This window comes from Apus apus, chromosome 5 (genome assembly GCF_020740795.1).
Source record: "Apus apus isolate bApuApu2 chromosome 5, bApuApu2.pri.cur, whole genome shotgun sequence".
Taxonomy (NCBI): domain Eukaryota; kingdom Metazoa; phylum Chordata; class Aves; order Apodiformes; family Apodidae; genus Apus; species Apus apus.
The window spans coordinates 60,195,324-60,222,417 of record NC_067286.1 but is presented as its reverse complement, the minus strand read 5'-3'; the positions used below and the strand labels follow the sequence as shown (position 1 = coordinate 60,222,417).

Sequence of the window (27,094 nt, the reverse complement as noted above, 5' to 3'; positions counted from 1 at the left end):
GCCTGGACACCAGCAGAAGTGACCAGGTCAGCTGGCTTTCCCTCCAAAAACAGCCAGGCAGGGAAGAGCTGACCATCGTTCCCTTCTGGGAAAGCCAGCACTGCCCTCTCAAGGATCCTCCCAAGATAAGAGTTGTTCAGCTTTGCATCCCTGGGCTGGAGCTGAGTGGCAGGGGCTTAACACTGATTTGGACCCAAAACAGAGCCCGAGCCCATGTTTTGGTCCCAGTTTACTGTGGAGTTGAAACAAATTGGCAGTAGTGAAACAATTGGTCCCAATCCTGGCTTTCCAGAGAAGATCATCTAGGTCAAACTGGGGTGATGGGGTTTGAATGATTCTGGGATCTCAGCAAAGAGCTACTGATGGAAAAAGAAACAAGGGGATGTCAAAAGGAGAAGGGAAAGCATTAGCCATGAGATGGACGGGTCTGATAAGGAGTCAAAAATCCCCCACCTTTATGATTAAGAGGGATCAAAAGGAAAGTGTTCAGTCAAGCCTGGATGTAATTCCATCCATCTCCCCCATACCACAAAAGGTGTAGCAGGGCCCCTTCCAACTCTAGCAGTCCTCTTAGAAATGCCACTTGCTTTTTGTCAGAGGAAGCTGGCATTGCCTCGAGGCTCCATGCCAGAGCAGAGCCCTGTTGTGCCTGCAGGAAGAGATCATCCCTGCCCTGCCCCTCTCCCAGCCTCCACAAACCCGGCTGGCACAGCACTCCAGGAATTGCTGTGCTACTTTATTCCCATTAGCAAAACTGCTTGGGAGGAGAACAGCTGGGTTTGCTGAGTAGTGGAAATCTCACTCTCAGCCCTGCCCTGGCTCATAGTCCTGGTGCAGGATGGAGCAGGCAGATGTAAAACAGCCATGAAGCATCTTCAGGCCTTACTCATGGGTGGGAAACAGCTACAGAGGGGTCTGTGGTGGAGGACAAAACTGTGCTGCCTCCCCTGCCCAGTGCCAACCTCTCCTGGGATTTTTTCTTTAAAATCATAGAATCATAGAAACATAGAAAGGTTTGGGCTGGAAAGGACATTAAAAATTATCTAGTTCCAACCTCCCCTGCATGGGCAGGGACACCTCCCACCAGACCAGGTTGCTCCAAGCCCCATCCAACCTGGCCTTGAACACTGCCAGGGATGGGGCAGCCACAGCTTCTCTGGGCAACCTGGGCCAGGGTCTCACCACCTTCACAGGAAGCAACTTCTTCCTACTGTCTAACCTAAATCTCCCCTCTTACAGTTTAAAACCATTACCCTGTAAGAAGGAGCTGGTGTACAGGGATGACCTTTTGAGGGCTGTAACACACAGTGATGGGTTGGAAATCTGAAGGGAAAGAGCCTGGACCCAGAAACATAAGAAGTCTGAGAAATGCCCCTGTGCACACATGGCCATGTATTTGCAGTCCTCAGCTGCTACAAATCATGGCAATCGATGCTTTCCTACCCAGGGAAGAAGGCAAAGTCACCCCCCTGGTCTGTGTGTGTATTCAGGGCAGTCAAAAGGGATGGGAGAAAGTGGAGAGCCAGACAAATGGGCCTTTTTTGCTGTGAGGAAGGGAAGGATGCCTGTGAGCACGTTGCAGGAGACATCCTGCGCTGTATGTGATTTCCTGGAGGAGGCTGAGCTCCATTTCTGAACACAAATGACCCAAATTCCTCCACATTAAAACATCAATTAAATTTTCCCCATCATTTTCCAACACTCGCTTTCATCCTAAGCAGTGAGCAAGCTCCAAAATACCAGGCCTGGCTGTGGAATAAAAGATCCGGAATAAACAGGCAGGCAGAAAACTCAGATTTATTGCCAAGTTTTCAAACAGGCGGGACGTGACTTGGTGCCTGCAAAGTGAAACGTTTACATTTCTTCTGCTGAATCGAGTTCAGACCAGAGTGTGACACTCAGGAGCCCCAGCCCTTGGGGACAGACCCACCAGGGAGCACCCTGCCCTCCTCGGCCCTTGGATGGGGCTCCCTGTCCCTGTGCACAGTCCCAGTGACCTGACCTTGTGCTGGGTCCAACTTGTGTGAGGAGCTGATGTGCACAGCCCCCAGCTCTCGTGAAGCCCTGCAGACAGCTGGACTTTGGCCTCAAACTGACCAAAACTGGCTGTGTTTTGGTTCCTTTCAGCAAACTGCAGCGCTTTTCATTTTGATTCTCCTCCCCAACCCTAAAGGATCCTGACAGCTCGGGCTGTTGTGTCAGCTGACTTTTCCATCCAAAAATAATAATATTTCTGATGCAAAATCCTCAGCCTGCTCTGTTTTAACTCTCCCCAGAGCCCCATAACTCTGTGTGTGCAGGGATGCCTTTGTGTCCTCTGGCACACTTTTGCAGATGGAAAGAAGAAAGAGCTTTTCCCTACCTGGGCGCTTGTTCCCGTTATTGAACCTCTTTGAAGTCAAGCAATAAAAAGTCCCTATATCCAGGCACAGAGCTCCCTGCCAGCCCTTTAAAGTCTCAAAGGCAAATTTCACTGTAACCATGCTGAGAAAGTGGAAGGTTCCTCCATACTATTGGATCCCTTTCATGACTGGATCCTTCTTCAAATAAATACCTACAGACTCGGGAATGTCCTGGTCCTATCCATGAGGCACGAGCATCTCCTCACCCCTGATGCAGCCACAGGGCTCTGGGTACCCCCATGGCAACACAGCTCTGGGCACCTTGCCAGCAAAAAGGCTGTAGGATGGAAAGAGGAACACAGATGAATGCCAAAAGAATAAAATAAAGAAAAACCTGTGCCCTTGCACTGGAATAAATAACTTAACAAGGGAAGCTGGGACAGTTCTTGCAGCAAATGCAGGCGTGTGTTTGTGCTTATCTGAAATTCAGCAGCTGTGCTGAGGGATGTGAGATGTGTACGGGTACAGTAAAACACCCAGAGCCACCAGGGCTCTCTAATGTGAGATACTGCAGTGCCTTTTTCATGCTGCCTCATTTTTCCTCCCAATTAGACAGAAAAAGGAGTAAAAACCAGAGTGGGATGGGAATTATTGTAACCCTGATGGCAGTAGGTGAGAACAAAGCCTCATTCCCACAAGCGAGTGCACAGTTTGCACCCACCAATCTGCCCAAATGCAGCCTCCAGTCCCTGGTGCAAAATGGGGGGCAATGATAGACCTCAGTCACATATGTGCTTTTAGTCCGTGAAGGAACTTAACAGCTCTTTCCCTCTGCTCCATGGGGATGGAGCCCCCAGAAAAGCTTGAGGAACATTTCTGGATCAGCAGGGAGAAGAAGATGCACAGAAACATCCTGGCACAACATGTGTGGGAGAGTGATGAGCATGGAAGGAGCAGAGCCAGGCTTGGGGGTGTTTATCCTAAAATGAGGCAAAAAGAAAGCATTTTAAGCTGTGGTAGATGGAGGTACTGCATGGCCATGCCAGATTTTCAAGATGCCTTAAGGCACAACCACGCTGGCAACCAGGTCAAATGGAGACATGGGAAAAGCAGCTCTCAGGGCTGCTAGAGATCCTTTGCATGACCTTGGGTCCATCACCGTGTTTGTCCCCGTGAGTTCCTCAGAGGTGGCTAACTCCTTTTCCCCCACCTTCTTTACCCTGCTCTTCTATTAACAGAGCTGCCACGTCGTTTACCACCCGTGGTCTCAAATGGGGTGAGCTGTCTGCTCAGGCAGAGCAAGCAGCTGAGGTGCCCAGGTAGGAAAGAGAGCAGGCAGAAAAGCAGGCTAACAGCACCCAGGTCTTCTCCTCTCCTGGACCAGATGGGTTTCTGGGGGTGATGGTCTAGCTGCTGGTCCCAACCCAGATACACCAGAGTGCCTGCCCAGTCCAAACATAGACCTCTGCCCAGCTACAACCAGGAGGCACCTTGGGAAAGTATAAAAACAAGCAGTGAGAATAAACATCCGGATGAGGGCTGAGGAGGGAAAGCAAAACACTGGGAGAAGCCAGGAATAATAAGAACCAAAAACAAATAGAAAAGAGCTAACAGGAGCAGCAGATCTAAAAATAAAATGAAAGAACAACAGCGGGGTGGATGGACTGAGATATTTCAGTGGACTGGTAGGGCATGTAGGGCTTTCAGGGCTGAGTCTTGCAGTTGTGGGGTTCAGCCTTGGGCAGGGCTGGCCTCTCCCCTCACTGCCTTCTCTCCCAGATGTTGGGCAGGATGGAGAGAGTAGGCTGGGACACTCAGGAGCTGGCTGGGTGGCAGCAATGACAGCAGCCTGCTACCCAGCCCTGCCACATCTTCCTTAGGGGCAAACGTGTTTTCTACCCAGGAGCAGGATGCAGGTGTTGTCTCAGGAGCAGATGCCCCATCCAAACTCCCTCACAGGTCCCACCAGAGGTTGGTTGATCATCCCTCTGCCCCACCTGAATGCTGGGCCACAGAGCTCAGTGAGGCTGGGACCATATCTGCTCAACACAGGTCTGGGGAGAGAATACATGATGTCTCCTGTATACCTCAAATCAGGGATGTTCTGGATTGAGCCAAACCCTGGTTAGTCTGGGAACTCTCTTGAGACAGCTCTGCAAATCCTGTCAATGTGGAGCCATTCACTTGCTCCAAAATTTGTATCCAGAGATGAAACCACTGAAAATTGAATGCTTGAAACATCCTTCGTTGGTCCGGATTCCCTGAAGCACTTCAGCCTTAGGCCTAGATCATATGGAATCCATAGGAGAAAAGAAATGTTTTCATTTTTTCTGTCCATCAAGGAATTATCTAGTGCTTCAGATTCCTCTGCTCATGACAGGAAGGCTGTGCAGGATGGACTCTGCACCTGGCTGGCCCATGTGGGCAGGGAGTGTGGGGTGCACAAACCCTTTGCTGGGAGGCCATTATGGAGATGGACATGGACCCATTCAGAGATGGGTTTAAAACTCTACCCAGAAACCCACAGCAGAGCTACCTCCTCTTTCTCCAAGCTGACTCTGGAGTTTCTCTGCACAAGCATCTCATCTCCAAGGAGGATCCAAACTTCTCCAGGACAGAGGACTTATGTGGGACATTCAGACATTTGCTTTTTTGCTTTTTCGTTGGGATTTCTCCCATTTTTTACCAATTTCTCCGGGCTGGGAACCTGCCCCCATCACCTTTCCCTGCCACCAATGGTCCACTCACCCTGGCACTGGTGCTGGCTGCTCGAGGTGGTGTTTCCATGGTGGAAATCCAGGAGCTGCAGGGAGTGCAGGAGCACACTGGAATGAGAGAAAATACTTCAGCCACCTCTTGGCCTTCACCTCAGAGCAGCTCCCCTCTCTTGAAAGCAAGAGGAGCTGGGTTACCCTGAGCTGGGTCCCAGTGCTGCTGCCACCAGACCCACCACACCAGACCTCCCCTTTCCTGCTCTTGGAAGCCCTCCAGTCTCACTAGGCCTGCAAGTCCACGGCCACCTAATTAAAACCAACGGTGAATTTTAAAGAGGGGGGAAAATAAAACAATAAAAATAAAATAAATCAGCCTGGACAAGAAGCCAGGAGGCCACGTGCCAGGAAAACGAGCTGCCTGCCAGTTTGGCACGCAGTGAATGCTTGGCCTGTTGAGATGAGACGCTGGAGCAGGGAGTGCTGAAGAGGCACTTATCATCTTCAGGGGGAAAGGAGAGGTGGGTAAAAGGCCAGGAACAAGGACCAGACAGTGCCCTGACAACAGCCACATCCCAAACACGCACTCAAATGTGAAGATGGTTGGTGGGGGAGGATCAAGAGATGTCCCCGTCAGGGACTTGGCTGGTGTTTGTCAGCACAGCCTCATAAATGACATTGCTGCAGCTGCTGCAGACAGGCTCCCACCAAAACCAGAGCTGGAGATACTCAGAGCAAGGGACAGTCCCCATCAAGCATGTCAAGGGTGCTGGGCTGTGGGGCAGCAGGAAAGTGCTCCCAGAGAGGCCTGGGAGCACGTGGCAATGGGGCAAGGAAGAAAGGGATGCAGCCCAGAGCGGCATGTGCCACACCAACCCCAAGCACCGGAGGTTCCAAGGACAGTGAAGGCCTTGAACCCTTTTGCCCTGTGCAGGAACAACACCCAGATCAGCCCTGGGTGCCCAAACAGGAGTGCAGGGCAGGCAGGCACCCAGGTGCCCCCGCAGGCTCCTCCCGTGGTGCCCCATGACAGTGGGGGCTGAGGAGGAGGTGGGGAGGCCGTGCATGACTTTCTCCTCTCCCATCTCTGGCAGCACATGCTGGCAGGCAGCACGGGCTGCTTTCCAGGATCCAGTCTCTCCTTGGCCCCTTACCCAGCTCCCCAGGACACAGTAACGTGCCCGCCTCTCCATGGGCTGGTTCCTACAGACCCAGTGCAAGGAGCCTGTGAAAGGAGCAGCCTTAGCCAAGTTTCCCCTTGTTTTTACTTTCCCCATCTCATTTTGCCTGGTGGGTCTCAAATCCAGCCATTCCCTTTTGCAGCTCTTCCCTGCTGGTCCCAGAGAGGCTGTAAGAAAACATGAAGTCGGAGGCAGCCGGCACCTCCCTGGCTCCAAATGCTGTGCCCGGTGGGATCCCAGCTGGATCCTGGGATGGGCCTGCAGGAGGGCTGCCAGAACACACCACTGCTTGTGTCTCCACTGGGGAAAACCCAAACCTGGTCGTTCAACTCGCAAGCCTGAGATTTCCAAGATGTTGGGGATTTTTACTCCTAAAAGTCCCCCGTTTCTGTCCACACATTCCTGGATGAGTGGCCACACCAAGGCTGGGCCTGCTGAGCTTTTCCAACAGGTTTCTCCCAAAAACTCCAGCAAGCTCCTCCAGTGATCCCTGTGAGCCCAGACCCCCCCAGTCATACACCACTGTAGCTGCACCCTTCACCCTGCAACCTGCTGAGGATCAGGCCCTTTGCAGCTCTCCTTCCCAAGGGCAGGTCACCTGTGAGAAACGAATACATATCATACACTAACCTACACGGGTAGAAGATTAAAAAGGCAAACAGGGGCTCAACATTCCCTCCCAAAACCTTCCGGCTGTGTCCAGATTTGCTGGGGCTGTGTCCCCTCCCCTCCTCTCCTCGGGGCATTGCCTGCCCAGCTGCACAGCATCCCTTGGAGTCGATGGATGAGGGACTGGTAAACAGAGCTTTTCCATGGAAACGTTTGTTCAGCAAAGAACTGCAGATTTTCATGGCAAGTATCTGGTTTCCTCCTAACTTTGTTGTTGTTGTTTCTCAAAGCTGCCTGGCTGGTCTGGGTCTGGCTTTCAGGAGCATTTTTTTTCCCCCCAGCGCTTCGTTTTCAGCAGCTATGATCTCCCTGCTGTTTATATATATATATATATAATGTTTATATATATATAATGTTTATGTATATATATATTTACTTCTTCTTTAGGTTTCTGACCTTTTTTCAACATAAATGGAAGAAATGGCATCTCCTTTGGGCTTTTCTGCAGGGCACAAACTCTCTTCCTTACTGAGAGGTTAATGATATTAATGGGGGACCCAGGAGGGTACACTTAGTTTTCTAGGCTGAGAAGAGCTTGAGGTGGAACTGGGCAACCTGCTCTGGGCCACATCAGCATGTGAACATAGGGGGAAAAAAATCCAGGTTTTTCACGAAGCCAGTGAGAAACAGTGATAATCTGGGGAGGCACTGGCTGAAGCTCCTAAAGGACCCACTTAAGCACAGAAGGAAGCAGGAGACCCCATCCGACTGTCCAGAAGGAGTTAAGAGAAAATGCCTGCAGGGTGTTTGGGTCCCGCTGGAGGTTTGTGACAGTGTGGGGACATCTCCATGCCAAGCCCAGCCCCGTGGGTGCTTCTCTCTCCATCTCTTTGACCCGACGCTGCCTTTATCCCGCTGGGAGAAATTCTTGCTTAATTTGATTTATTTTAATTATTTAATTTTTTTTTCCCCCAAGCCATTCTGGGCCGATCCCTGGGGCTGGGGCAGGGGACTAGGCAGAGACACGGGTTAGTCCTTGTCGTGTCCCCCCCTGTCTGTGCCCAAGGTGGTGTCCAAGGAGCCTGCGGGGTCCCCAGCACCAGGCGGCGGTGACAGCAGGTGGCACTGCAGCCCCAGAAACGCGCTGCATCCCTTGCACCCCACCAACCCTCATGGTTTCACGAAGAGCTCGGGATATGATTCCTAACCCGTGCCAGAGCAGGGAGAAATCCTCTGCTCACCGTGAGTCTGAGGCAGGGATAAAGCCTGGAGCAGAGAAGCCCCCTCCTCCCTCTGGGGGCAGAGGGACTTTTTTGGGGGTGCAAGAGGCTGTGCTTGCCTGTCGCTTGCAAACAGGGAAAGCAGGAGGAGGCAAACGGCAAAAGAAATGGAGGTAGCTCAGACAGAGTGCAACCACCAGCCGCTGCAAAGCGGAGGGGGCGAGGGGAAGTGGCTGTAAAAAAGTGAATGTGAACACAGAATTTATAAAACAAAACAAAAACATCCTTCTATGAACTATACTGATTCCTGCCAGTAAATTTATATAACAAGAGATGCACCGTAGTCTCTGTTCTCATCCTACAACCACTCTATGAGTTCAGGCTTTATTTTTAGCCCAGTTTCCTTAGGGCTCTGTCTGGGCTGATTTCTCTGTAGAGATGTATTTTTTTCTGCTAAATGCCACCCAGCTTGCTAGAAACTCACATTCTCCCCATCATTGCTTAAGGGGTTGACCTTTTCAAGCAAATTTGAGAAATAATCTGGTCACATTTGAAAAAAAAAAATAAAAATACAGTCAAATAGAGGTGGGAGAAGCCTGAAAAATCATCCCTGAATGAGACAGACGAGCAGGACTCAGACATCAGAGTGGCAGGTCAGTAGCCCAGGGAAGTCAGGATTGCTGCAGGAGCGAGGAAAAAAGGCCATTTTCCTTCTTTCTCTCTTTGAGTTGGCTGGTGTATTATTGCCAAGCTCTCTGTGACTTGCTTTCAAGCAGTTTGCTGTGAGAGTTCAGTCAAAAATATGAGCAGGGTTGGTTAGTGGTGTTTGGTCCCGTGATGTTGTTTCTGGCCAGCAGTTGGTTGAGCTCATGTCTTGTAATTAGTGGGTGGGCTTGAGGAGACCACTGCGGCTTCCGATCTCTCGGGGAAAGGGAGAAAATAAGCAGGATTAAGGAATTTTAGAAAATTATAGGCAGTTTCATTTCACATAAGCTTTGCCAGGAACACCAAGCCCTGGAGAAGGACAGCCACGGCGGGATGCGTTGCCCATGGGCAGGACTAAAGGACTTTGTTTCTTCTCATAGTCACTCAAATAACTGTGTGTGCCTGTGTGTGTGTCTCTGTCTGTGTGTGTGCACAAATACAGTGTTGCCTGCCCAGCAATCCGTGGCCAGACCTGAGGGACAGGCAGGGATGTTAGAGCAGGGGGAGCAGTGACTCTTCATTTTTACCAGGTTGATCTGTAGAGGTGACACCAGCACATGTCCAGACCAGCCCACCCAGACCAGCCCTCCCAGGCTGTTGGACCCCACTTGAGCTAATCCCCTTCTCACTCACAGGTTTTTTTGCTGCAGCAGAGAGAGACAGAAAAAGAGCCACAAATTCCCCAGGAAAATGCTGATTTTGAAGCCACAACAACTAAGCAAGAGCCATGAGAACAGACCTAGGACTTAAAACTGCTTTTCTCTAGGACCTCTGTTTGTCCCCAGTTTAGGGACCTGGCAGGGGGTTGGGACCCTAGCTTCCCAGTCTCATCTAATACCCCAGTGGACATTTCCACTGTACATATTGGTTCAGCAGCATTGAAAACTCACAGTCTGTACTTGGTGCTAAATGCACCAAATAAACACAAATGCTTTTTCATGTGGGTGTTTATGCTGCTGATGATTCTGCTCCAGGGCACAGGATCCAACCATCCCATTTCCATCTCAGTGGGAAGGAGGTTCCTTCTCTAACATCCCAACCTCCACCTCCAAACAGGTCCCTTGCTGCTATTTTTTCCTGAATTACAGTTTCTTCTGTCCAGGATTTGGTAACAAGGTTTGTCTTGAGAGAAGAACTACTCTGATATTCAGAGCAGAGAGGATCTGGTCAGCCAGGTGCTGAGGCAGATGCCTGAAAACACAGCTTTTTTTGAACTACAATAGAAGCAAATAAACAAACAAAAGCAATGTCCACTTTAGAACTGCAAACATGGATCTAACGCTGCACATCTTGCTCATGGTAATGGCCTATCAGGTGAATTGTTCTACAAAGTGGCTCTATCAGGTGTACGTGTCTCTGTATATACATGTACATAGTATGTGTACATATTCTGTCTCCCAATCACTGTAGATATTAATCATATGCTGTTCCACCCAAGCAGTGTTAAAAGTGGCCTGTGTCTCACTGGTGATGTCTGCTTCCACCATCACTCACCTGTCTTTGGAGGCTTATTGCACAAGAGCTGCTGATTGCAAATCCCTGGGCCCTAAAAGGAGCAGTTTTCACTAAAAAACAGCCCACTTTGGGCAAGACCCCATTGCTTTTCTATGGCAGGGCTTCAGGTAGAAGTTATCACCCCATGGGGACACCTTGTCCTTGGAATGGTGCTGGCATCCCTACTGTGCTCCTCTTGTCCAGCTCCTGGGCAACGCTCTCCTCCAAACCAGCCAAGGTTCTCTCTCTCTCTTTCTTCCCTCCTTGCCTTATTTCAGCAAAATAACCATGTGATTATTTTTCCACATGAAAGTGTGCCGGTGTTCAGGTGGACAATCTGACTCCTGGCTGAGCTGCCTGGAATCCCTGTGGTTTTGATTTTCAAGGGAGAACAATCTTATCAGCCCAGATCGTACACAGAGATAGGGAGCCTTCGGGTAGGGTTGCATAAGCACAGATTGCCTCAGCTGGGATGGGGAAGGCTCTGCTGGCTGTATTTATTTGTTTTCCCCACCGAGGGTTTCAGGTTCTCCCGGTGACCATCACTTCAGCTTTCTTTCCCTGCTCATTGTTTGAGCAGCCGAGCCTTCCTCATGGATCACTGCTCAGGAGCTTCAATTTAAATCTGGCCTCTGCCCTCAGCTGCTTGTGTGTTGCAGGCAGAGGTTTCTTGCAAATAGGGCTTTTTTTCTTCTTTTCCCCCCATCCCACTATGGTTCTTCTCCAGGCAAGGATGGGATGGGCTCCAATTTGGGATGGGTGTGATACCCTCCTCCCTCAGCACACCCGTTTTGGCCTCTTCCCCTCCTGCCAGCTCCTCTTTCAAATCAGGCAACTGTGTGGGCACCTTGTCTCTGACTGCCAGGGCAGGATATAAGGTTTCCGTGGAGGCCACCAGCAAACAGCTGTGGCTGCATAACCCTGGCAGAAGAAGGGGATGAGGACAGAGAGACATCCTGAGCAAAGCCAAGCCCCCAAAACATCACCCTGAGGAATACCAGGGGGTCAGACCCAGCAACTCAGGTATCTGAGGACAACACATGCTGCAGCTGGTGCTGACATGGAGGTCCCATCCCAGCCCGTAGGATGCTCCTCTCCCAGGGCAGTCCACTCATGAGCCACCCAGGGGACAGGGCAGCAGGGACTGAACGCACCCAAGTGACGTCCGTGCTGGGGTTTGGGGATGTCACCAGGACCTGGCACAAAAAGTCACCATGCAAGTCGGATTGTGTCTTTTGGAAAACATTTTTGGTTTGGAGTTAACCCTGCACTGGCTTGGGAGCCATAATGTGCACTTTGAATCACCCTTTGCTGTGAGAACAGCTTGTGTCTCGGTCCTGCTCACAGCTTTTGATCCTTTTGTCCCCTGGTTTAGAGAATTTTAAGAAATCTCCCTGGTACTGATGCCTTCAGACCATGTAATGTTGCCTCTTTTCCTTCTTTAGGATCAATTACCAAATTTGACACATTCATAAACCAGAAGGGACCACTGTGACAAACTGGTTGGACATCGGGTGTGCCATGAGCCTGGATCAAGCCTGCTAAACATCTCCAGGAAAGTCATCACAGTGTAGGGGTTGATTGTCCTCCTTGCTAAAATGTACCCTTTTAGGCTTGAATTAGGCCATGAGTGGGTGCAGGCCAGAGTGGGTCAGCAGGAGTGCCCAGCTGCTGACCATCCCCACCATGACCATCCCAACTGCTGGCATGGGCTTTGGCCACACCACTGTCCCTCACCAGCCCAGTACTGAGTTCCCACAAGCTGGTGACAGTCAAGCAGGCCAGCAGCAGATTCCCAAAGCTCCTTTGCTGAAGGTGTCCTCCAGCCCAGGCCCTGGGGAGCCCAGAGGCAGAGCAGAGGTGAGGTCTCTGAGCAAGAGAGCAGCCTGCAGTTCCCCCTCCCTGTGCCCTCCTGGGTGCTCTTTGAACTTCATCCAAGCTACCCCTCAGACCTGGAGGGCTCAGAAGCAGATCCTGTACACAAATGTAATAGATGGGGCTGGTACAGCCCAGGGTGGCATCAGCTTCTTGGCCAACATGTTGTCTGTCCACCTCGTTAGGCACCGTGTCTCCTGTGGATGGGCCAGCTCCAGCATCTCCATGTGTTTTGTCTGTGCTCTTCCTTCCAAGAAGTAACCCAAACTCCCTGTCAAGCACCTCCTGGGCCTTTGGGGACATTGGCTCGAGGGGCACATCTGCCAACAGAGATTCCTCCTGGCTCAAGCCTCAGCATCCCCCCTTCCACAGGGGGAGTAGTGATGTGTGTCCCAGCCTGAGCCATCCCAGCAGTATAAACCCACCACAGCCACCAAACACCCAGGGGAGCACAGAGCAGGCCAGGGCATCCCCACCTCACCTCCGCTGCAAAGGGCACGTGGCACAAACCACCAACAGTCAACAGGTTGGAAGCCACCATGCTGGGGGACAGAAATGTCCCCTGCAGCCAAGGGCTGCTGAGTCCACACGTCATTCCCAGCTCCTGCTCACTTCAGTTCTGCTCCAGCAGAGGAAGGACGCAGGCAGGGCCCTGCCGAGGCGGGCAGAGACAGTTTCTGGCAATGGGAAACTGAGCAGCCCACGGCCAAGAGCTTGGGCAAGTCCTGTGGTTTCTTTGTGCCAGAGCCTCTGCCCAGCCCTGGAGGGCTCCCAGGAGAGGAACAGCAGTTTTTCAGTTGGTGCTCCCTCCCTCTCGCACTCTTTCTCTCCCTGCGTCCCTGTCAGCTTCCAGGAGTTTAGGCAGATGAAGATCTTAATTCCCTAAACACGTCTCTGATTTGCTCTAGTGGGACACAGCCCCTCTGTTGAATGAAGCACACATCAAGGTCATGCCTGGCTGCAGCCCTCCCTCCCGTGCCCACAAGGGCAGCAATGTGGGTCCCTGTGGCACCCATGGCCCTGTACAGGGCAGCAGGAGCAGCAGAGGGGGACAGGAGCCCTTCAGGGCTCAGGAGAAGCACCCTGATGGTTTGCAGATGTGATTGCATTTTTCAATTGTTTCTAATTTGCTGGGGTTTTTGTTTTTTTCTGGTTGTTTTTTTCCCAATTCTAGAAAAGAGACAATTTCTTCAGGGAGCGTTAGCCACAAGCCTCATTGTTTTTTAGTCAATTGGTTCTGTCTTGTGTTATTAGGAATATTGTGTTACATAATGATAAGCCACGATGACTTATTATGTGGAATATAAAGGGAGGCAGCGCGGGCACACGAAGCACCAGCAGCTGGCGCGGGGCAGCCGCCCTCCCTGCTTCATCATCTGCCCTTGCTCTGGCCTTCAGCAGGGCTCTTGTCTCCCTGGGTCTCTGTTTCCCCTTGTGTAAAACCAATACACCCTTCAGCTTTAGCTGAAAAGCTTTTCCATCCTTAAGATGGGGAAGAGATGAGCCTTTCCCGTTTTCTTCCATCCTGAGAAGCAGGCGTGAGGATTTTTTGTACCTTGTCTTGCATGGCTGAAAGCCACCAGAGTCTGAGCAGGTACAGCCCTGTACCTGAGCAACCCTGATCCCTGCAGGATTAGGCTGTGGATGAAGCTGAGGCAGAGCTGGGAAGGAGCTGCTCTGCCCACAGAGGCATTTTCCAGGTGCATTGGACAAGTGAAAGCAGGAAATTGTAATTTAACTAAATCTGATTCTTTAACCTCATTATTAGGATTGGGATTATATGGCTTGGAGAAAATTCAATCTTGTTTTAAAATTTAGGTATGTGGGAGTAAATGCTTGAAACAATAGAGAGAAGAAATGTTCCTGCACTTGGTGACAAGTCCAGAAGGAAGGAAAGCCAGGGTGGCACAGTCATGGCTGGGGGTTCAGCCTGGAGCCCTTGTTCCAGCGGGCATCAGGCTGCTGTTGGAATGAGTGACAATAACCCCTGGGGAGCCTGGTCATTTGCTCTCTCTGCCCGAAGATCAAAGCAAATTTTCCACTGTTTCCATATTTAAAACTGTGTCCATATCCAGGTGGGAAAGATGACAGTTACTTTGTACACTTGAGCTGAACCAAAGCTCGTGTAGACCCGGCCTCTTGCCACCTCTGCTCTCCCCACAGAGAGGCTTGTGCCCTCAGAAAACCTGATGGCTTTGGCTGCAGCAGGAATAGCAAAACCCACCCCTTGAAGATGGATTGCTGCAGCCAGGCTGGCCAAGCACTGCCTTGGCTGCACCTCTACAGCTTCTGCTGCTGCTAACAACATCCATGTGCATTGGGCAGGGTAAAGCACCTGCCTCTGAAGGCAGCACATGGAGAGACCCAGCCTCCCGCAGTGTCACCCCTCATGGAGCTCTTCCTTGGATGCAAGATTACCAACAGGAAAGCCTACTGGGTACAAAAACAGGGAGGATTTCCAGTTGTGCCTGTGCAGTGTCTGTGAGCTCCTTTCTGAAGAAGAGCAGGAGCAGGGGAGAAGCTCATAGGTGAAGAATTATCTTGGGGCACGTGCCGTTTTCTTTACAGGTCTGCATAGACCAAAAGCACTTCGGTGGTTGTTAAACAACTGTTAAATAGTACTGTGTCTTCAGGCTGCATAACAGCTCAAGCAGCTGCTGGCTGCCTAGTGACAGGCAGTTGGATAAATCCATCTACCCAAGAGGGAGGCAGCCCAGACGCCTTGGCCCAATCCTGCCCGTACTGCACACCCTGCTTCCTTCCAGCCACCAACATTTCCAAACCTGTGTGCTCAAAATGAAGCTCTGATTTCTGGCTGAGCAGGCCTGGCTTGCCAAGACACAGAGCCCAAAGGTGTCTTGATCACATCACTGCTCCTGGATCCTGGTGTTGCAGCTGGGGATGCATGAGCTGTAGGCAACCAGGTCTGGAAATAATGAATTTAAATCCATCAGCTGAGTGAGCATCTGCTCTTCACCATGGACTTCTGAGGAGGATTTGTCAGCACGTGGCCCAGGGTTGTGGGGGACAAGAGCAGGGCTGTACCTGCCCCTCTGCAGGGTCAGGGGGCAGTGGGGAAGGGGATCCAGGCAGGGGTTGGCAGCACAGCAGGGGCAGAGCTGGTGGCTGGGGACCATGCTGGCTCAGTGTGGCCAAGGAAATGAAAAGGGGAGAGAGGAGGGGAGCTGGCTTTCTCCTTGGGTGTTTGTTTTTATACACTGAATTTCCTGCTCAGGGAATCTAAATGTAACACCCCCCCCATCCCTCCCTGGGCTACCCCCAAGGTGGAGGGAGGGTGGGGAGCAGCAGGCTGCCTGTCTGACTCCACCGGAGGAAGAGACATTTACGGTAGAGGTGACCTTTCTAAATCCCTGCTTTGGACAGACATTTCCAATAAGTGCTGAAGAAAAGCCTGCCAGTTCCAGCTTTCTCAGCCTGCTCTCCATTTTCCTTCCATCCTCTCCAGGCTGAATTTAATCCGAGAAGGCTCCTTTGAGCTTTTGTGTGTTGCTGGGGGAGATGTGGGCGCACAAGGGATCGCGTTACAACTTTCATTTCCTGAAATGTTTGAGGGAACATCCAGGGTTTTATCCACACATCAGGCAAAGTTGAGGGCTCGGATTTCAGGTCTTGTCACTCAGCTGTCACCAAACAAATGAGCCTCTCAGAGCTGGAGACGGGGAGAGCTACCTGCTATTCATGACCCCGAAAGCAGGTGATCACTCATGGGAAAAGCAGGTAGAATTAATCATTCCGCTGTTCTCCATTTCCTCCCCTTTTTTGGCTGACCTGGACACAGTGTGAAATCTGTCGTGGGGGGTGAGCAGGAGCCGGGGAGGGGGGGGGAGAATTAACTCCTTCCTGCCGGTGGAAATACAAAGCAGAGCGAGGTGAGAAACAGCCCCGGGCTTCCTCTCCAGACTGACTTTGCTGTGAAAAGCTTGCTGCGAGGTCAAGCCTAATCGAGGAGAGCTCGGCAACCTGCGTCTGGCTCAGCTCCAGGGCCTCCCTGGTGCTCCCTGCCCGCCGGCCCTTTCACCAGCCAGGGGGTTGCTTCCAGGGGGGGGGGTCCCTCCGCATCCTCCATCCTTCCTTGCCACCAGCCGCCTGTTGGCAACCCTGTCCCCTCTCCCTTTGAGAGAAATGGAGGGTCGAAGCGTGGGCAGGGCTCTGCGGCTGGGGGGCCGGCGGTGTTCAACGTGCGCAGCCCTGCGCGTTGCTGCGCGCTCTCGCTCCGCAGCCGTCGGGCCTGACAGTAGCCCCGGCCCGCATGTCTGCACTGGGAGGGGGGCTGGGATTTGGGTGAGGGGGGACACCCCCTGGTATCTCTCCTCCCCCGGAAAGGCAGCTCTGCTGCTGCCTGCGCGCATGAAGCGCCTCTGCGCTGTTTGCTTTGAAAATAACCCCTCGTTTGCTCGTCCCTGCTTGGCGTTCCCGCCGCGAAGGGCTGGAGCTCCGGGCAATATTTTATCCTTCCTCTTCACTGAGCCCCTGGCTTGGAAAAAAAAAAAAAAAGGAGCTGGAGTTTATTTATCCTCGGGGAGTAATGCCTGCCGCTGCACACCCTAAAAAGCTCCCCAGTTTCCCTGGGGATTCCCTCCTCCCAGCCCCAGGGGTTGGGGGGGTGGGGGTGGGTGGGTTCTGCACTGAATCACGGCGGGGCTGGATGAGTCCCCCGGAAAGGCGATGAGGGTCCCGAGCGGGCGGGGGGGGGGGCAGAGGAGAAGCTGGACTGGAGGTCACGTACGGTCCCGTCCCCCAGTGTCCCCGCGGGGCACGCAGGGGGGCCCGGCTCCAGGCCGGGGTCGCTGCTCACGGAGCGGACCCTCCTGCTCCCACCCGGCGTCGGGCTGTGCCCCGGTTCCACCCGCGGTCGTGGATGCGCGCAGATGCACACCCACCCGCGCGGCTTGCGCGCCCAAGAGCGAGATTTGCTCCTAGCTCCCACGGAGCAGCTTTGGGAAGGGTGAAGGGTCCCTCACTGCCCCGACCATCCTCCCCTCAAAGGGCGGTGGGCGCAGGAAGCCCGGCGGGATATGGGCTGAATGCCCCGAGGGTGCAGCCGGTGCCAGGGGGGAAGGGCGGGAGAGACGGTCTCAGCAGCCCGGGCACCGGGCGGCCGGGAACCCCTCAGCCGGAGACGAAAAGGGCAGGGGGGGTCACGGATCCACCGCCCCGTCCGGTCCTGGTGCAGGCAGGGGTTTGCGAGGGACTCTGGAGCGTGTCACGGTGCCCGTTTGGGAAGCGAACGGAAGGGACACAGAGCGCTCCGGCCGGATAAGACCCTCCTGCAGAGGGTGACATTTCTCCATGGCCCGAGACCCCGAGAACAAACACGGCGGCGATTTAAATAAACATGCACTTAATGATGCAAAACGCTAACAGGGGGGGACCGGCACCAGCGGCCTGGCTGCAGCGAGGCCCCGATGGGGCGGGCGGAGGGGGAAAGCCGCTGACCCCAGCCGGGAGCCTGGCTCTCCCACTGGGCGACCCAAAGGAATCGGCTCCGGAGATGGGGGGGGGGGCGGAGGGAGGGGTGTGTTGTCCTCTCCCCTTCATTTCCTCGGTTTCGGAGACACCGATTGTCCTCCCAGCAGCCCCCGAAGCACCTCCGATGCAGAGGGGCACGGGCTCGCCCCTGCAAAGAAAAGCGCAGCCTGGGTGTTCTGCCATCAGCGTTGTTTAATTTAGACTGTCTAGGTACAATAGAAAATAAACCTGAAAAGCACATGCGATTTTTTTTTTTTTTTTTTTTTTGGTAACAAATGCTCGAGGCAGACGGCGCCGTCCGCGGGGTCTCTGCAAGCCGAAGGGGGAAGGCGGCGAGCGGGGACAGCGGGAGAAGGCAACGCGGAGCTGGCGCCGAGAAACACCCGCTCAGGAGGAAACGGCCTTCGACTCGTATTATTCATTATTATTCTTATTATCCTAATTTTTAGCCACATCGATGCATTTCACCACCGAGAAGGAAGCCGGAGGGGGGGGGGGGGGCGCGGGCTGGGGAAGGGGGTGCGAGGGCCCACGGGAGCTGGCACAGCCGCGGTAAGACACAGGCACTTGTTAAAACTCTAATACTGCAGCTTTTGCCTTTTTTTTTTTCTTTCTTTTTTAATTTAAACTACATCCAAACCTTTCTGGTAAGGTTAAATATGAAAAATGTAAACGTGACTTCCCCTCCCTCCTCCCGCTACAAGCACAGGGCCCGGCACAGCGGTTTGCTCCCCCTGCCTCCCTCCCAGCTCCTCGCCGGCCCCTCGGATGTGGATGTGCCGGGAAGTGCCGGGATGTGCCGGGAAGTGCCGGGAAGTGCCGGGAAGTGCCGGGAAGTGCCGGCCGCCCCTGCCCCACGGAGCCTGCGGGACTGGGATTTATTTGGGTGGAGTCGGATCCAGCTGGGGATGAGGTTTGGGTATGTATTTACCTTTTATTTTATTTTATTTATTTTTGGGGGTTATTTTAATTTTTTTTTTTTTGTAATTCCCGCTGGGACCAGCTCTTTTGAACTCGAAGGGTTGAAGGTTTCTGCTGCTCTCTGCGTTTGGCTACGTGGAAAAAAAAACAAAACACAAAAAAACCCCAACAAAACAAACAAACAAAAAAACCCCAACAACAATAAAATAAAAATCGTGGTGATAGAGGGAGACGCTGGGAGGGAACTGAACCAGGAGCTGATGTGGGGCTGTGTGAAAGAGCCGAGAGTCCCGTCAAAAATCAGGGAGTGAGCTGTAAAACCGGGTGCTGTCCTCTATGTACAACCCAGAGCCTCTGTCCCCGAGCAGAACCTCCTCTCCCGATCCTCCGGCTGCCCACCGTGGGCCTTTAGGATCCCAGATCCACCAGGCTGGACGTGAGGGGTCCCAGCAGCGAGTCCTGGAGCTGGTGGCTTTGCAGGCTGTGAGGGGTCTGGGATGCGGTTAAGCCGCTCAGGGAATAGCCAGAGCTCCTGGCGTGGCTGAGGTTCCCCTGCAAGAGCAGGACCGAGTTCTGATCCGGGCTTTGGGGGGGAGAAAATTCTTCCTCGGAACTGGACATGAGGGGTTTGCTTCCATCCAGAGGCGAGAGCTGGTTCGGTTTGTTGGTGGCCGCGTTGTTGTTTTCCGTGTTCTCCCTGCAGAAAGGGGGAAAAAAAAACCCAAAAAAACCCCAAACCAAACCAAACAAAACAAAAAAAAAAAAGAGAAAAAAAAAAGAAAACCAAAATTAAAAAAAACAAACCCACAACGGGAATGTTACAGCGGGCCAGAGTCGCCGGGGATGGGTGCAATGCTAATGCCCCCCCTTAAATCCTTTGCGTTTTATTTCACCATGGGAGCAGATGCCTCTCCCCGCAAAGGGCAAACAAACAAACAAACAAAAGTGCCTAATATTTTCATAACGGGTCGTTTCACTTCTTTTTACCCTCCTATAAATAGGCGTACACAGCACAGCTCGATCACTGAGGTGAGGAGGAAAAGTTGGGGGAGAGCGGTGGGGTTTTGGAGGGGGGCATTTTTTTTCCCCTTTTTCATTAAAAATGAAAGCGCGGCCCGGGGGAGAGCAGGGTGCGGGATTTCCTCGAAGGGGCTCGATGGGGAGATTGCTGGAGGAGACAGAAAGCGAGGCGATGCCCTCCGTGGCTGGCTGCTTCGCCGGGCCGAACCACCCCGGGGTGGCCTCGGTACTGGGCGACGGTTCGGCCCGGCCAAGGCGTCCCCATACTTGTCTCCCTCCTGTTCCTCCCCTCTCCACCCCCGGGCTGCATCTCTCCCCTCCTCTGGGCTTTGGAACTACCCTGCCCGATTCCCGGCAATTCCCAGCCCGGCATCCCGACCGCTTCTCCGGAGGCTCCGGGGCTACAGGCAGCAAACAAAGGCGGCGGAGCGGCCTGGAGAGGCCGGTGAGAGGCTCGTTGTTTCCCACCCTCCCATCCTAGGCAGGTGGGGAGGAAGGCCCGGTGGATCTCGGGTGGAAATCCCACTGGGGTTTACACGAAGAAGGGAAAAAATGCAAGGCGGTCCGGGGAAAACAGGATTTGGAGAGTGCGAGAGGTTTTCGCTGCTCCCTCTGCATCTACCGCCGGGAGAGGGGAGAAAAGGGAAAGGAAGGGGGGGACACCGAGAGGATAGGGGGGTGGCAAGTACCTTTCCTTCGCCTCCGCCGCTCGGTCCCGCTGCCTCCGGTTCTTGAACCAGTTGCTGACCTGGGTGGTGGTGAGACCGGTGGCTTCCGCCAACTCCCGCTTCTCCCGGGGGGACGGGTAGGGGTTGTGGGCGTACCATTCCCGCAGCACGCCCCGCGATTTCTCCTTGAAGCAGTAACTGGTTTCCTCGCCGTCCCAGATGGTGCGGGGCAAAGGGAATTTTCGGCGGACGCGGTATTTGCCGACGGCGCCCAAGGGTCTGCCCCGCAGTTTCTCGGCTTCCACGTAATGAGCCTTCAGCCAGAGCTGCTGCAGCTTGGGGTGGTTGTGGGGGGAGAACTGGTGGCTCTCCAGGATCTTGTAGAGCTCGCGGAAGTTGCCGCGGTGGAAGGCCACCACCGCCTTGGCCTTCAGGACGCTCTCGTTCTTGTGCAGGTGGTCGCAGGCCGGCAGCGACCAGAGGAACCGGCCCAACCTCTCCAGGTTCCCCCCTTGCTGCAGCACCTCGCAGACGCAGGCGACCTGCTCCTGCGTGAAGCCAAACGACGGCAGCATCGACATGGCCGGGCGCGGCGGCGGCAGGAGGAGGCGGTGGCGGGCACCCCGCGGGAGCGCGGCGGCGGAGGGGCGGGGGGGGGCCGCCCGCCGGGCCCGGTCCTAGTCCTGATCCCGATCCCGATGATCCCAATCCCGGCCCCAAAGCGGGGAGGCGCGGCGGCAGCCGGGGGGCCGGGCGAGCGGGGATGCTCGTCGCGGCGCCGGGGGGGAACTTTGTCCCTGCTCCGCCGTCGCCGCGCTTAAAGCGCCCGAGCCCCCGCGCCGCGCTGATTGGGCGCCCCCGGCTCGGCCCCCGCCGCGGCGGGCCCGGCCCGGCCCGGCCCAGCCCAGCCCAGCCCAGCCCAGCCCAGCCCGACCCGGCGGGCAGAGCCTCGGCACGGGCGGGCGGGGCCTGGCGGAGGGGACCCGGCCCCGGCCTCGGCCGCGGCTGCGCTTCCCGCCGCCGCCTCTGCGCGGGTGCGGCCCCGGCCGCGGGGGGAGCCCCGCTGCCACCGCCCCCCCCCCCCCCCACCCCCCCCCACTTTTGGCGCATCCCTGGGGAAGCCGGTCCCGGCGGATTTTGTCTTTCTTCCACTTTTTTATTTTATTTATTTATTTCCCCCCCCTCCGCTGGCTCGCTGTGCCCTGCCAAACTAGCCCGTGTTTAATTACCTTAGTGCTGGGGATGAATAAATAATGCTTTAGCGAATAGCTAAATAATTGGCCGGGCCCGTGCGCCCCATCCTTCCCCCCGCGCGCCCTCTCCTCGCCTCTGTCCCTTCTTCTTGGCCATGGGGGGGTCCCCGGCGGGGCTAGGTCGGGGGCAGCCCCCGAGGAAAGAGCGCAGGCGGCGGGCAGCAAAACTGCACCACCGGCGGCGCTTTAATTAGCCTAATCCTCATTTGCACACCTCGCTGAAAAGCAATTATTTAAAAAAATTAGAAAACAATTAGGCTCCCTAAGCAAAGATAATCTAGTCAGTAGCCGGGACTGGCTGGGAGATGAGGACAATGCGGTGAGATAAGGGCAGGGGAGCGGTGGGAAGAGGGTGTCTTTATGATGGTATTTATCTTTGATTAGATAAGTCGAAACCAGTATTTTAAGCACACTCCAGAACGCTTTGGATTCAAGAACGAGTTCGCTCCGCGGGTGCTAATACCCATCGCGGGGCTCTTTAAAACCTGTTTGTCTTCACTAACGACATTCGGATTTATTTGACTTGAAATGCCCGAAGTGAAGAGCAGCTCGTTTCTGACGGAGGAGGGCTCCGACCCGGGGCCGCCGGCACTGCCGCTGCCCGCTCCGTGCCCGCAGCCCCTGCCCGCTCCTCTCCTCGCGATACGACATGGGAAAGGCCGGTCCCGATATTTTCCTAAATCCGGATTGTTGTAAATCCCATCTACTTCGCGTCTCGGGGCTGTTTAAAATAAGCCCCTGCCACCCAGTCTGTACAGGGACTTTACTGTGTGCGCTGGAGTCAGGACGCTTCTATATCCCATGACCATGTGTCTGGTAATTTTCCCTTGCCATTTTATTTTAGTACTTATGATGTTGCAGATGAAGTCTTAAAGAGCTGCAATGTCCTCCCAGAAGGAATGTCTGCTTGGAACAGATCCTTATTGACAAGGCAGCTGTGTGGGGACCGGAACGGAGCCTTAAACCCGGCTCTAAAATCAACTAATACCCTAAAGTCTGGAGCAAGTGCGCAGAATTAGAAGGCATGGGACTCGCAGCCGCCTGCGGCCGCGTCCTGGAGGAGCAGTGCCCTGTCCAGCCTGGGAAACGGGCTCTCCCATCCCACCTTTTTTACATTATTAATTTTTATTTTTGTGGCTTCTTTTCTTCTGTCTAAGAAGGTACTCAGATCGGGAAGAACACGGACCCGAGTGCTTACACTTTCAGGATGAGGAAGAGAGAAATGCAAAGCGGGGCTGGGGAAGCTCCTTGCCATTTGAACGAGAGCGGTCCTCTCTTGCCCTCACATTTCTCCTCTGGTTTTTTAGGTTTTTTTTTCCTTGAAAAGGCCGACCAAAACAAACACCGCTCTTGCCGGGAATAAGCAAATTATCCCGACGCGGCCGGCGGCGGAGCTGACAGGGATGGGAGAGGGCTGAGCCAAGCCTGCCCCACGATTTCCAAGCAGGACTTTATTCTTCCGTGTCACCAAAATTCGCACAAGGAGGGGACAGAACTCGCCGGGGCTCTCCCTGGAAGTTACACGCTGCGGCTGAGAACCGGCCAGCATCCATGTTAATTATTGCCCGGGGTTGGTTTTCCTAAAAATGGTAAACGTTTCACTTTACCCACGAAAAGAAGCAAATAAATTCCCAAGCCACCTCATCCCATTTAGACCTTTTAAATCACGCAGGGAAGAAATTTAAAGAAAGGTTTTATGTCTCTCTCTCAAAAAAAAAACAAACAACACACAACAAAAAAACCCAACAACAACAAACCAACCAACCCAAACAAACCCCAAACAAAAAGGAGGACGCAAATAACTGAATCACTAAATAACAACACAACGGCGCGGAGCAGCCGCCGGTGGCTTTTCTGTCCTTTTATTTTGCGGCAGAGCAGGAGCAGCCGGGAGGGCTCACCCCGCTCCCACCCCTGCCAAAGCGCTCGGCTTCGACCCCCCAGCTCCATCCCTTCGTGGTTCCCTTCGCCGCCGGGGCCTGGCACCTCCGCGCCCGCGGAGAAGCGGCGGGGCCCTCCGCGCCTCTCCGGGGCACCGATCGGCTCTGTTTGTGCGGAAAATGGATGTATTCGCGTATTTATTCGATGCAGCGTCATCCAGCGCAGAGCGGGGATGAAGACGGATCCCACGCAAGGCTCTGCGGGTTTTTCCTCGATTTCGCCAGAAAACCAAAACAAAGCCCAAAAAAAAAAAAAAATCACCCCAACACGACTCCCACCTGCCCTAACAGAAAATTATTTTTGTTTTTTTGGTGTGGTTTTTTTTTTTTTTGGTTGTGTTCATTTTTTTTTTTTTCCCCCGTCAGCGTCAGGCTCTGGAGGAAACAAATAGCGCGATAAAATAAAACCGGCGACATTTATTTATTTTATTTTATTTTTTTCCCGGAGCCCCGTTTCAGCGTGATGATAACCGGAGCTGCAGGCTGGGAGCCGGCGGGGCAGGAACACAGCGCCGACGCTTTTCCGAACCCCCTTTCGAGGGGCGAAATCCAAAACCGACCCATTAAGTCAATGAGGTTTGTGTTGTGGAGGGCTCCTTTCCCATCCACTTGCTGTTCTGAAAAATAGATCGCATTTCGTTATCTCGAGTGAGGATCTGCAACGTGATACCGGATCCGCGCTGCCTTCCCTGCCGAATGCGAGGCGCAGGGGAGACAGCCAGCTTCCCCGGCTTATTCCTAAACAATAAAGGATTTGTATTTTTTTTTTTTTTCCCCTCCCTCTCTCCCCCACACCCCCCCCCTCCCTTTATTATTCTATTTTTTTTAATGAGGAAGGACAAGCCCCCCCCCCTCCATATGCATCTCTCGTCTCTCGCAGGAGCCTTTGGCCCGACGCGCCTGCAAAGCGGTGCAACCTTTAATTACTTGTTAGTAAATTGCCCTCCAGACACCTGTAAAAACAAAGCCGGTGTCCGCGGGGCGGGGGATGTATCCTGACCCCCCTACCCTCCCCCTCCCGCGCTCCGGGGGTGCTCGGCGAGGGTCCCTCCCGCTCCCAGCGGGGTCAGGCCGGGCCGGGGCTGCCGGCGGAGGGACGGGCCGGGGGGACTGGGCGAGGGGCAGGATGAGGCCTTCCCGGCGTGGCCCCGTCGGGGGAGATCCCCAGGGCACAAAGGGCTCTTTCTTCAAGCACTTACCGGGAGATTTTTCAAAGGATTAGAGGTGATCACCGTTGGGTTTGGTTTGTTTGTTGCGTTTGGGTTTTTTGAGGGGGTGTTTTTTGTTTGTTCGTTTGTTTGTTGTTTTGTGGAGGTTTTTTGTTGGGTTTAGTTTAGTTTTATTACTTTTTTTTCCCCCTTTCTCCGAAGGTCCGTACGTTTTATTCTGTCCTTGTCCCTCCATATCCTCATTTTCTCCTGCTTTGACTGCCAGCCCCCCCCCCTTCCTCCCCTCTTTCCTGCTCACTAATGTACCTTCTGGATGCTGATTCTTTTAAGCTACGAAGAATTTCCTTTTGGGAGGTGAAACCCTCCAGCTCCTCCTGTTCAGAGGAAAGTGCTAGTGATGGTAATACGGGGTGACACTAAATAAACAGTTAAAGCAGGGCTGGAAAGATGGAGTTAATTATCCAGTGAGCTACATTTAAACTGAGACCAGGAGGGGCCGATTTGTTTTGGCGCAGGGAACTGAGAAGGAGACGAGCCACCGAGGTCTCCTTGCTCTTCCTTGGAGGCTCCTTAGCTTGTCCTTTCTGTCGCCGGCCCAAGGACCAGCTCCCTCTGGCCCGGTCGGGGCCCCCGGCTGGTCCCCCCCGAACCGCCGCCCGCCCAGCCCTGGGGCCGAGGCGCCGGGGGGGCTCGGTGCGAGCCATGCATGGGAACGGGCGATTTCAGTGTTGTTGGGGTTTGCTTTTTTTTTTTTTTTTCTTTCTCCCATGTTTGTTTGCTTTTTTTTCTTCCCCAGAAGTTAGATAAATTACCGTCTGTGCGGCTGGCCGGTGCCTCTGTTCCTCAGGTAAGTCTGAGCATACGAGCAACAGCCCCGCGATGCGCTTTTGTTTTTTTAAATTTTCCCTCCTCCTTCCTTCTTTTTCTCCTCTCCTTTTTTCTTTTTTTTTTTTTCTTTCTTTCTTTTTTTTTTTAGAAGTCTGATATTAATAATCCCCGTATGCCCCTCTTTCCGGGTCATTACGGTACTGCTGGTCTCTAATCAATCCTAATGCGATGGCAATTGGAGTCTCTGATGAATGCATCTCAGGTTTCTTGTAATGGCTCTACCACATTTTCCTGGACCTCCTTCTTTAACCTGAGATGCCAGGGGGACGTCTCCGTTCTCAGCTGCTGATTACTTCAAGATGTTTGGGCTGGTGTGGGGAGAGAGGGAGCGAGCGAGGCAGTCTGCCCCTGAATAATCTGAAACTGAATTGGATGAGCCGTTTCTTAAATCAAAGGACCACGGCGGGGTTTAACTCCTTTTCTGCACGGAAGCTGCCGTCCTGCCTTCCAGCCGGCACCGGCTCCGCGCCATCTCCCCTGCGTGTCCTTGTCCGTGTGCGGGACACGACCCCCGGCTCCCACACCCCGGAATCTGAGGCTCCCCCCATCACTTGAGGTGCCCCCCCACGCAAAGGGGGACCCCCTACCCACCCCCAGCCCCAGCTCTTCACACCTTCCCAAACCCCACCAGTGCCACCGGGCGTGTGCGCTCCCCCCATGCCCGGGGGGTGGGAGCCCCACGTCGGGGTGAGGGGGGGGGGGGGGGTTGGGAGCCCCCCCCCACGGGTGCGCAGGGGCCGTGCAGCAGCAGCGCGTTATTAGCAAGGCGATTCGCGTTTTCACGGCCGTTGTTTTCCTCCCATTTCTCAGCATCGTGGCATTTGCAGTAACCCGAGACAACGATAATTGCGATTTCTGGGCCTTTTAATTTACATCTTTATACGTTTATATATATATTTTTTAATTGAATAAGATAATGCAGCTGGAATTAGGCTGCGGGCACATTTGAAGAACTGCCGCGGGATCGATCCCTTCCCCGCTCCGGCGGGAGGTTCCCCCGAGGTGCTGCTCCTCCGTGGGAGCAAAAACACGCCCCGGCTGCCCCCCCCCCTGCCCCTCTGCAGCGGAAAATGCCCCGGCACGACCCAACACGCGTGGGCGTCAGCTCTCCTGTGAAATGAGGGTATTCCGGAGGTGGGGGGCGGAATAAATATTTGAAAGGAACCATTTAATTTCTCTGCCCCGCGATGCGATGTAAAAAAAAAAAAAAACAAAAAGAAAGAATCCCCATCAGGAGAACCGCGAGGCTCCAGGACAGCCCTTTTCTCCCGCGGGGGTTCGGCCCCGCGTGGGGAGGCGGCAGCACGGCCGCGGGTGGGATGAAACGTCCTGCCTGTGGGTCCTGGCTGTACCTCCGCAGCCTGCGCCATCCGTGAGTCATTCTCCAAACCGAAACAAACCCGGGACGCCCTCTCCCCGCTGCGCACCCTCCTCCGCGCCCGCGGTGGCGGCTCCAGCCCGGCCGGCGGGGCCCGGCCGCCCCCCCGAGGGACCCCCGGGAGGAGGGGACGCTGCCCGCACCGCGGGGTCCCGCGTGGGGCAAAGCGCAGGCGCGGAGGGGCCGCCCGCGGAAGTCTGCGCGCTGCCGGGAGCAATGGGGGAGGACGG

The 27,094-nt window shown here is 54.1% G+C and overlaps 1 protein-coding gene and 1 long non-coding RNA gene across 2 annotated transcripts; one reads left to right on the top strand and one right to left on the bottom strand.

Moving 5' to 3' along the window:
- Positions 1-18,558: 18,558 nt before the first annotated feature.
- SIX1 (SIX homeobox 1) lies at positions 18,559-21,042 on the bottom strand. The gene is made up of 2 exons (XM_051622293.1): positions 20,258-21,042; positions 18,559-19,245 (listed from the first exon to the last, which is right to left on the bottom strand). Exons 1-2 carry the CDS (start codon positions 20,815-20,817, stop codon positions 18,957-18,959), a joined length of 849 nt encoding a protein of 282 aa, XP_051478253.1. The 5' UTR covers positions 20,818-21,042; the 3' UTR covers positions 18,559-18,956.
- Positions 21,043-24,565: 3,523 nt separating this feature from the next.
- On the top strand, positions 24,566-26,332 carry LOC127385986 (uncharacterized). Its single transcript, XR_007889790.1, has 3 exons — positions 24,566-24,653; positions 25,395-25,445; positions 25,575-26,332. It is a non-coding gene; the product is annotated as an uncharacterized LOC127385986 (long non-coding RNA).
- The last annotated feature ends 762 nt before the right edge of the window (positions 26,333-27,094 follow it).

What these genes read in the sequence shown, in the direction of transcription:
- SIX1 (XM_051622293.1), bottom strand. Translation starts at nt 20,817, where the DNA reads ATGTCGATGCTGCCGTCGTTTGGCTTCACGCAGGAGCAGGTCGCCTGC. An exon ending in GCGGCGGAGGCGAAGGAAAG is followed by an intron (nt 19,246 to 20,257) that starts GTACTTGCCACC and finishes CCCTTTCTGCAG; the next exon opens with GGAGAACACGGAAAACAACA.